This window comes from Quercus robur, chromosome 7, assembly GCF_932294415.1.
Source record: "Quercus robur chromosome 7, dhQueRobu3.1, whole genome shotgun sequence".
Lineage (NCBI taxonomy): Eukaryota > Viridiplantae > Streptophyta > Magnoliopsida > Fagales > Fagaceae > Quercus > Quercus robur.
This window is the reverse complement of record NC_065540.1, coordinates 28,477,378-28,488,051: the sequence shown is the minus strand read 5'-3', so window position 1 is coordinate 28,488,051 and position 10,674 is coordinate 28,477,378. Positions and strand designations below refer to the sequence as shown.

The 10,674-nt window shown below is 33.9% G+C and overlaps 1 protein-coding gene across 1 annotated transcript; it reads right to left on the bottom strand.

Annotated features, from left to right (window-relative positions):
- Nucleotides 1-6,748: 6,748 nt before the first annotated feature.
- LOC126693021 (ricin B-like lectin EULS3) lies at nucleotides 6,749-10,369 on the bottom strand. The gene is made up of 4 exons (XM_050388873.1): nucleotides 9,625-10,369; nucleotides 9,408-9,530; nucleotides 7,287-7,515; nucleotides 6,749-6,984 (listed from the first exon to the last, which is right to left on the bottom strand). Coding segments are annotated over exons 1-4 (1,014 nt in total). The 5' UTR covers nucleotides 10,285-10,369; the 3' UTR covers nucleotides 6,749-6,982.
- Between the last annotated feature and the right edge of the window lie 305 nt (nucleotides 10,370-10,674).

The window sequence follows — 10,674 nt, the reverse complement described above, 5'->3', positions numbered from 1 at the left end:
TTTGGTCTTAGCTCTACAATTTTTTCTTTCTTCAATTTTTTTTTTTTTTTTTTTTTTTTTTTTTTTTTTTTGTTCTTCATCACAGAATTTTTTGTTCTTTGCTGCACTCCATGACCGAGTAAGGATGGGTTTGGATTTGGATTTGGGATTTCAAAATACAAACATGAATGGGTTTCAAAATACCTATTCCGTGAACACGACAGTGGTGTCCCAGCCAAGACCGTGGATGAAGATCTTACAATGGGCCGGGTCCTCATCCGCCACCTTTCAGATCCGATCCACCACATCACGGTGCTTATCCGCTCGTCGTTGCCGTATCGGTTCTGTATCGGCTCGTCATCGTCATTGTTGCCAGCTGAGGTGGAGGTGGAATTAGCCGTCTGATTGGCCGCATTTTGTTGTTGTTATTGTTGTTGTTGTTGAAGCTGGGTTCAGGTTTGTGTTTTGGGAGAGTAACAAGGGTGAAGGGAAAATGAACAAAGAGAAAATGGTGGGGATGAAAACCTTTCGTGGGTAATAAAACAGTTTTTCTTTGATCAAGTGACAGGTATGGGGCCCACAAACAGTTGAAAAATATTGAATGATGACAAGTTGAGTGATGGTGCCAAACAGACTTCATATAGAGTGATGGGGTATTTTAAGTGATAAGTGACGAAAATTGAGTGAGAAGTGATGAGTGATGAGTGATGAAAAGAAAAAATCCAAACAAGGCCTCAAAATCCCACCCTAACCCGACAACAAACCCATCTGTATCTTCCTTCCATTTCTTCTTCTTGAGAAGATTCAGCTCCGAAGCCTTGGTTGATGGGACTGAGTTCAACCAAGACCACCACAACCAACCCAAGATCATCGAAGTGAAGCCCGGTGTGATGACCCCGAATTCGAAGCGAACTGGGGTTATTGCGCTGAAGTGTGCGATGAGTGCTCTTTGGGACAAATGGGGTGCTAGGGTTCGAGACCGAGACTGAGAGAGAGAGCTGCCTTCGGCCACTCCCTAAACCCAGAAAGAAATCGTTTTTGGGCGGCGGCTCCAAAGAGGTTTTTTCGGCATCTCTGGCCACTACCCGACCTGCTCTGGCCAATTCGCGATTAGGTAAGTTCACAAATCTTTGGATTTTTCAGTTTCAATGTTCTTTTGGGTATTAGCTTTGTTTTGGAAACCAATTCCCTTGTGATTGTGAACCCAAAAAATGACAGAATCGTGTTTCGGCTCGGTATCCATTTACCGACCAAAACAGCCGGATTTTGCTGGTATGGTCGGTAAGCGGCCGGTACGACTGGTATTATTTCCAGTAAGAAACAGGGGGTGTACCTGTATCAGTGCACTAGCCGATATGGTATATATCGGCCGTACCGGCTGGTACGGTACGGTATTGACTTCCTTAGGTCATGGTCTTTATGAATATATTTTGACTATGATTTTGTTTTTTTTAATTTTATATTTAGGTAAATGTAAAAGAATTTGTGAACATGCTATATGTAAGAAGGGAAAAGCTAATAGATGTCATAAGAACATTAATTTATGAAATATTTTTAAAAACTAATTTTTATGAAAAAAGAAAAAAGAAAAAAGACTGAATTTTTTTCACAACTTTTTATATTTCCTATAAAAGTGATATCAAAATTATCCTAAAATGGTAAATTAATAAATTTCCTAAGGGCAGACCTTAAAAAGAAAAGGACAAAATGAGAGGAAAAAAAACAAAACAAAATGAAGTCATGAACATGCATGACTAAAACCTGAGAGAAATATAAGTATAAAGCAATAACTTAACAAAAGTGATTTTTTCCTTCTATCAGTCATGTTCCAAGTCATTTTATCTTGGATTCTCAAAAAAAAAAAAAAAAAAAAAAAAAAAATCATTTTATCTTGGGTTTAATTGTTAATTAATAGTTCTAGACTCTAAGCTAAGTCATCCATGATCATAGACTGTTACATTCAAAGACTTTGCATATCACTGGAACTAAAATATTATTTAGAAAATATATGACTGAAAGAGGCTCTTCTTCTGTCTCTTACGGCTAGGCTGCATTTGAAAGGTTCGGGTGTACACACTACACATTGTAAAATAAATCTAATCTGCAACAACAGAATTTCTTATTTATTTTCTAATAGCTCCATGACTTTCTCTAAGGAGTTGAGATTAATTTTTATATAATCTTACATCCAATGCCTGCAAATTAAAATATTAAATAAGAATGCTTCGCTGATCTCAGATTCTGCATAAACAGCAAGGTTGCTTCAATTTGGGTACCAGCTGGTGCAAATGTATCTACTAACTATTCCTAAATCATATATTGAAAACATATATATATATATATATATATAATATAATCATAACAAAACCATAGGTAAGGGTTGCAACTTGCAAGTATGCCAAATCAAATCTAACCAACCGCAACTATAGTCTATATACATGAGTTACAAACAAATACAAAGTCCACGTACTGACAAAATAAGGCTATGTATTTTTAAACCCAACGAAACCACATGCTTTGCATTCGGCAATTGGAGCCTCCTCTAAAAGAAATAATAAAGGAAAAGAAAACAGAAAGAGAAGAACTACTGCCAATCCTCAGAGAATCTTTGAGACACTTCGTTTGTGTGAAATTGAGTAATTATTTAATACTCAATTGGATAATACAATGACATGATACTTTCTATCTCACATAATAATAAGAAAATTTATTCATATAAAATACTAGGAAAAAACAATAACGGGAGTATTAATAAGAAAATTTATTCATATAAAATACTAGGAGAAAACAATAACGGGAGTATTAAGAGGATAAGAGTACTATGTCTGTATACTTTGAAAAAGTTTAATAATTTTCCTATGAAATTATAATTATGAGAGTTTCAATTAATGTGAATTTCATCTAGATATCAACAATAATAACCATCCCCTTGTAAAAGACAAAATATAGCCTCATTTGAGCACAATTGGGCCTAATCTTTGTAAGTACTAGTGAGGCTTATAAATCGAAAATTCACTCACTAACTAACCGATGTGGTACTTTAGACTACTTATCTTTTTCTTTTTTTAAGATGATATAGACCGATGTGAGTCTTCAATTTATAAGCCTTACTAGTACTTATAAAGATTAGGCCATTTTGTAAACGCTACTATTATAAGTCTTGTCCTCTTTCACCATCCCCTATGTCGTTTGAGCACAACTTGAAGGGAAAGAAAGCTTAATTATTTCTTTTCCTCCCTTTCTTTGAGAGAAATATTTATCTAGAACTGTGATACTCACTCTTTTTTTTTGTTTGTTTTGGTTTTGAGTTTGATAATTACTGGTGACGTTCCATTAAGACAAACTCGACCTACAAAGGGATCCGCATAATGGCTACACTCAGTTGCCACCTAAACCTCAATTAAAGTATCCTTCCAAAAATTTCTCTTAAGTGTCACCAATCAATCAAGACTAAATTTCAAACATCATTCATTGTTTCATACGAAGGGAATCAATGAACTAGATAAGGATAGCTGGATTAGCAATTAACCGCGTACCTACTTCAGTTATTAATGTTACTATTCAAACGGTAGAGCGTTTGTTTTTTCGTTAGAGTGCTCAGTGCTCAACTGTGACTTGAAGTGATTGTTCATTCGTGGGATGGCTTGAATAAATTTCACCAGGTCGGCTTGCAAGCTGACCAAATTCTTTACAAATTAGGATTCAATTTCTTTTGTATAATATATATATATATATATATATATATATATATATATATCCGGCCTCTTTTTACTTTTTGCAATGCGACCACAATATATTTGTTTAGAGAAAACAGGAATTCTTTTCTGGTTTATTTTTGTTGAGAGAGTTATTTGGTTATATTTAGGATTTGGGTTTTATGAAAATATCTTTGTGTTATTATTGTAATTTTCCTGATTTTTTTAGCTGTTGCCTTCACAGACGTAGGTTATTGTCAAACCACATAAATCTTTAGTATTACTCTTGGGTGTGTAATTGTGTCTCTTTTTATTTTGTTTGTGAAGCCTTTCAAAAGCTCATAATAGTGTTCAAAATAAATTTTGTGGGGGGAGTGAAATTTGGAGGTCATTTCGCGAAAAAAAAAGAAAAAAAATATTATTAGAACCAAACTTTGCTATTTAAATATTTGGAATTATTAGAGATTTTGTTATTTGATTTTTGGTTTGAGTATTAGGGAGAAAGATCTCAGGTGACTCTTCTATCAACCCAAACAATTAAGACCAATGCCTAATGCCAAAATTGTGGTAGAAAAGTTGATGGAATGAACAACTTCATGTAACATAGTGGTGTTTTGACAGTTAGGGACAAGTATGATAATAATAACTTTGGTAGGAGAGACATATCTCGATCTAAATCAAGAATAATCATCAGTAAAAAAGTTGGGAAATTTAGTGATGCTTTGACATTTAGGGATATGTATGTTAATAATAAGTTTGGATTAGGAGAATCATATTTTTATCTAAATCAAGAGTAGTCACTAATTAGAAAGTTGGAGAAGATAAGTGTGTCTATTGTCAAAAGAAGTCGCCTTGAAAGAAAGATTGTCTTGTTTCGAAAAATAAGGAGGACTCCAAGGCAAATGTAGCACAAAGTAGTGATAGTGATTCTAACTTAGCATTGAATGGTTCACAATTTTGTTGGTCATTCAAATAAGTAAATTATAACTTATACCTATCATATGTGTCCAAATATGGAATGACTTTACAACTTCAAGAAGTTTCATGGTGGTTTAGTCTACATGGGTCATGATAAAACCTGTAATATTTTTGAGATAGGTAAAACCAAGTTGAAATTGCAAGATGGGGTGATTCGTTCTCTCATTGAATTTCTCATTCACCGTCTGATAGAACTATCCTTGAAGCATTTCAACAAAGGGCTAGGCTCTGGCTTGAGAGTGAAGGAATTGAGATTGCAATATGTACCAAACTTGACGAAGAATTTCATCTTAACGAGTTTTTAGTTTCCAAGTGCTTCAATGTTGTTATGGAAAATGGGACTATAAAAAGTAATATTAGGGGTTTGTTTGGATACCATTTATTGTTGAAAACTAAAAACTAAAAACACTGTAGTAAAATAATTTTTAAATGTGTGAATAGTACCGTGGACCTAATTTTAAAGTTGTTTTTGTTAAAAAAGTACTTGTGAATTCCGTGAACAGTGCATGAGAGTCATGAGACCCACTAAAAAAAACACATCCATTGAGAAACGCGCTTTCCAAACTCACACTAAGTGTATTGGTAATTTGGTAGTGACGAGAGCCACATGTCAAAGTAACTTTTATATCCTTAAATAAAGTACATTAACAGGTAGAGTAGCCATAGTTATTGCTAAAATTGGGAGGTTGCTTCAATTCAAACACGACTTCAATATACACACAAATATGTGAATTGTAAGTCTCATTTTCATATTTAGTTGCATTTCATATTATCGTGTGAATGATTCGAAATTAGATCATAGAGCCAAAAGATTAAAAAACTAGTTTATTGGGCTTTTAGTTCGGGTGTGAAAGGATATTAGTTTTGGTGTCCGGAGACAAAGTGGGTAATTTTTCATAGTGGAGATGTTATATCTAACAAATTTGAAATGATAAACTGTATTAAGAAGGCATAGTTGATAGTGACTATGGTCATGAACTCATGATTGACCACAATTGTTCTTTGATCTTTCTCTCTCAGGCATTGCAACTTGTCTGGCGGGTTGAAACTTCTCTTGATCTGTCACTTGCTCCAACAAGATATTGTGCGAAATTTAATTCGTATACTTAAAAGACTTGTTGGCAGTGGCACACCCTTTTTATGCACTAAACAAGTTGGCTAATGTGGGAGCAATCCAGCAATATTGGGGTTATAGTTTATGAACTTCGGCATTGTTTTTGTTTGCTTTTTTTTGGTCATAGGATGGGATGTATTGGAATTCCCACCCTTCGTGGTGGGCCTGGTGGCCCAATTTTGTAATTATTTAATGTTAATAATAGTATTTATCTCAGTTCAACTTAAAAAAAAGGAAAAAGATAATTTTACGTTACTAACTTCGTACAAGTCAGGTGAATAGGTTTACAATGGGTTTTTTTGCTTGAAATGAAATGAGTATTTCATGGTAAAAGGTTTTATTTTTTTGATGTTACGCTGTACAATATGTCATTTAGAATTTTAAATTATGACATTACATGCAACTTTTGACTTGTACTGATAATTAACCTATCAAAATCCTTTAATCTAAACCAATAACTAGATCCATTTCAAATAAAGAAAATACTAACTCTCAAAGGCTGGCCCTGCTAATTCTCTAAGTAACAATTTAGAAGAAATTGTTGTCATTAGTTTATTATTGAAAATAAAATGGATAAAAGTTCATTTATACTTGGAACTTGGAAGAAGTAAAGTTTTAAAAAAATTATATATAAATTAAATAAGCTGAATAAATAGCTTAATTTTATTCTACCGCTCATCCAAACAAAGCCTAAGGATGATTTATATATATATATATATAAATTTTTTAACACAAGTTAGAGAAAAAGTACATTCTTAACCCAGAACGCTAAATTAAACAAATGAAAAGTTCGTTATAATTTCTTCCTTAATAATCCTTTTCCATGCAGTTAATCCTCAAGAATTATAAATTGAACAAAAAAATTGCTTTCTAGAAGAAAAACAGAAGGTAGGTGACATAGGAAATCATGACATCAACATAAATTAATTGGACTTAATTCTTTGGTTTTAGCTTTCTACGTGATTACGTAAGATAGTATAAATTAGAGCAGGAACTTGAAGCAGATGTTTTCTATATATGTAGTTATCATACTCATAATGATCGATATTAATAATAATTTATGAATATAAAGTAACAGCAGTAGTACATAGTTTCACACATAGTGAACAATAGCAACACAAACACACACTCGCAACCAAAAGCAGCAGATTCCAAACTCATATTCTTATAATCACAATACAGCTTCAAGGGCATGGGCAACAGCACTGCAAGCAAATCCTGCATTTAGCACCAAAGCGGGAAAAAAAAAATTAGAAATTGGAATAGTAAAAACAATGAAGAAGAGAATAAGACTTCTCAGCCAATGAGACACATGAAGCAGAATAGATAAGGCTCAATTTCTCAAACTACAAACATTTGGGGAGGGTCTTTTGTTATTAGAATTTCTTGACATTGTAGATAATACTAGAGATTCAAGCAAGATTATAGAAGCAATTAAAGTTTCACAAGATGGAAGAAAACACAACCGGAACGAATTTCATTTTCCTAGCTTTTAATCCGTTAAGACTAAAGAAACTTACAGTAGGGGATGATCTTCCATCGCTGGTTATCCCCTTTGTTCCATTCCCACAGTACTATAGTGGTACCATCATGCACACCTCCAGATTTCTTATCTCCATGAAAAGCATCCACATTAAGACGAATGTTATTCACCATTCTTACAGTTCTGAAACCATCACCCAAGTCCTTGCCCTGAGTCCACAGGATAGACTCATCAAGAGCATCAGCATTATAAGGTATCAGTTGCACCTGCAAACAGATTAGGAAAAAATTGAGGAAAAAAAAACTAATACCACAATTTGAACATGAACAAATACAAGCAGAAAATGGAAGAGAATATCATAAGGGTTTTTTTTTTTTTTTTTTAATCCATAAGCTCAATCCTGAAATTGTCTACTTGTGATGCTCATGTCAAGGAACACATCCCATTATATGTAGGGACTCATCTGTAAATCCCAAATGCATTACTTTAAAGTTGAATCTCCAATTAATAGTTCTCACACATAAAATTTAAAGCTAAGGAGGTAGTTAATCAGATGAAAGTTAAAAATCAATGAACTTTATTTTATATTTGAGCCAAATTTTACAAATAGGGGGCGGCAGCTGAACCCAACAGACAAATTGGGTGCATAAGCATGCCAGAGAACTCATGAATAAGCATGTCCTCATGGCCGCTGTGTATGTGCTTATGGTCATGAGCTTCAGTTATAGAAATACATGAACTGACACGACAAACAAAGGGAGCATATGATATATACAACCATGGAGATACAACAATTATAGAAGTATAAGAATTGCCAAAACCAACACAGGACACATGATATATACAAACATGGTGACACAACAATTATAGAAGTTTAAGAATTGCCGAAACCAACACAGGACACATGATATATACAAACATGGTGACACAACAATTATAGAATTATAAGAATTGCTGAAACCAATACAGGACACATATGATATACACAAACATGGTTATACAACAATTCTCAAAAAATTAGCATACACTACCAGGGACACTTAAATTGATTAATAAATAAATAAACATATATTGTATATAAATCAGATAAAATCAATTTACTGGATCAAAACAGCATCAAAAGGTTTAAAATATATAATAAATATGTCACAACTTTGGTCCCCAAACATTTAGAAGATAACAATTTAGTTCTTCAATCAAATCTTCACATCCATGGCTAAAAGCATGTTGAATGGAAGGATGAATGAATAATCAGGTCTTTTTTAACTGATGTGGCACTATTAAACACTTTTAAATAATACTAAAAACAGATTTAAACCATACTATATTGTGCTATACATAGAGTCTCAAACTTCCATAACCAAGTACTACTTCACAGAAATTGATATTGAATACAAACACAATGTTTCTTGATTCTCAGCACGTGAAGTTAACGACTTTTTTCTAAAGAAGATGATATATCATAAGGAGAAGAAACCATTAGGACCATTTACACAAAAATAGAATAAAATGAGAAGAATACCACAGACTGGAAAGAGTAGTAGGCTCTTGAACCAAAAATGCGAAAACTTTGAAAAAGAATATCTAAATCTTCATCCAACATTGAAAGAGGAAACTGCTTATCTGTTTAAAACTAATTCACCCCCACACCCATCCACTCTTAAAATCTAAAGGGACATGAAACAAAGAACCTCACTCCCTAAAGTCTTTTATTGCACACAACTGAAAGACCAAAAAATGCAAGATGAGCACAAATTATAGATTCTCAGTTTGGATTGATAATAAAAAAGATCAACATAAATTTCAGCTTCAAAAATGGTACTAGCCTAAATCATGTTTATTCATGCATCATCAACCTTTTTTCTTTTTTAATTTTCATACACAGACCATACCTTTTCTTCTGACAACATGAGCATAAAAGAGAAAAAAAAAAGCCAATGATGCTCTATTTTGACAATTAGCATAGTAGACAGTTTGATCTAATATTGAAGATGCAAAAAAGCAAATGCATTTTGTTTTTCAAATACATGTAACCAAACTTTGGCATATATCTAGTGTCACCAAATTTAGGTAAAGAAAGCAAAAACCATATATATCTACAAAGGAAAAGTACAACAAGTCAACAACTACTTGAATTTCAATTACAATGAAATCTTACAGGATGAGAAGCTCCAATAGAGTGCTTAATAGCCTGACCAGTGGCCTTGTTAACCAAAGCAAAGCAGGGAAACCCCTCTTCATCCTTCACTCTTGTGCTGTACTTTTCATCTTTGTACCAGTGCTGTAAACGAAACACTCACAGAAACACATAATAAACAACAAACCCTCATGGAAAAAAAGTAAAGAAAAACAACCAGATCAAAGTAAAAAAAAACCTGGAATTCATCGGATGGATCAGATGGGGTAAGAATGACATGGCCATCTCTGTTTGTGAGTGAGAAATTGGGTTCAGCCTTAGAGAAGATCTTGTAAGTGGGTTTGTTGTAAAGATCAGAGGTGGGATTTTGTGGGGTTTGATGGTGAAGGAAGGAAGGTAAATGTGGACGATGGGAATGGTGGGTTTCAGCTTCAACTTCAGAGGGGTTCACATCATAGGCAACATGTTCCACATGAGTAGAAGAGGAATAAATTGGAGGTGGTGGTGCTGATTCTGATTCTGATGGATAAGCAGAGTAGCCATATTCTTGGGGAGGTGGTGGCGCGTGGTAGGTGTGGGAAAGGTGAGTTGGTGGTGGAGGTGGCATTTCATCTTCTTGGTAATAGGAGTGTGGTCGAGGTGGTGGTGGTGGCTGTTCATCTTCCTGGTAATAGGAGTGTGGTCGAGGTGGTGGTGGAAGTTCATCTTCTTGGTAATAAGAGTGTGGTCGTGGTGGTGGTGGTGGTTGGTCATCGAAGCCAGGTATGGTGGTTCTTCCAGGAGGTGGGTAATTGTAGTTATCTTCTCTTTTTTCTTCATAATTATCATCGTCATCATCATCTCTTTGTTTGTGGTGATGGGAGTGAGAGTGGGAGTGATGACCAAATGGGAACTCCATGATCTGATCTGATCTGATCTGATATATTGTTGTCTTCGCCAACTTCGAACAGTTGTGTTGTTATATATCGATTCGATATCTCTCAAATTCTTAGCTCTTAAGACTAGGATAAAAACAAACTAATAAGGAAACGACCTTTTGCTATCACACTTAACCTTTCTTTCATCCATCTAATTAATAAAAACTGGGACCCGATTTTAATTAGTCAGAAGTGATTGGAATTGGATACCCAAATACTATTATATTAAATAAACAACATTATTACTCATTAGGAAAAAAAATTAAATTACTATAGTTTGACAATTACTAAAAGGTTTCTTATCATTAAAAATAAATAATAGGTTATATAAGTTTAGCAAAAAAATAATAATAATAGGTTATATAAAAAAA

Bases quoted from the DNA above. Each gene is read 5' to 3' on its own strand.
- LOC126693021 (XM_050388873.1), bottom strand. From the start codon at position 10,284: ATGGAGTTCCCATTTGGTCATCACTCCCACTCTCACTCCCATCACCAC. The intron at 9,531-9,624 runs GTTTTTTTTTAC...TTTCGTTTACAG, and splicing joins ATCCATCCGATGAATTCCAG to CACTGGTACAAAGATGAAAA. The intron at 7,516-9,407 runs GTAAGATTTCAT...ATCTGTTTGCAG, and splicing joins CTATTGGAGCTTCTCATCCT to GTGCAACTGATACCTTATAA.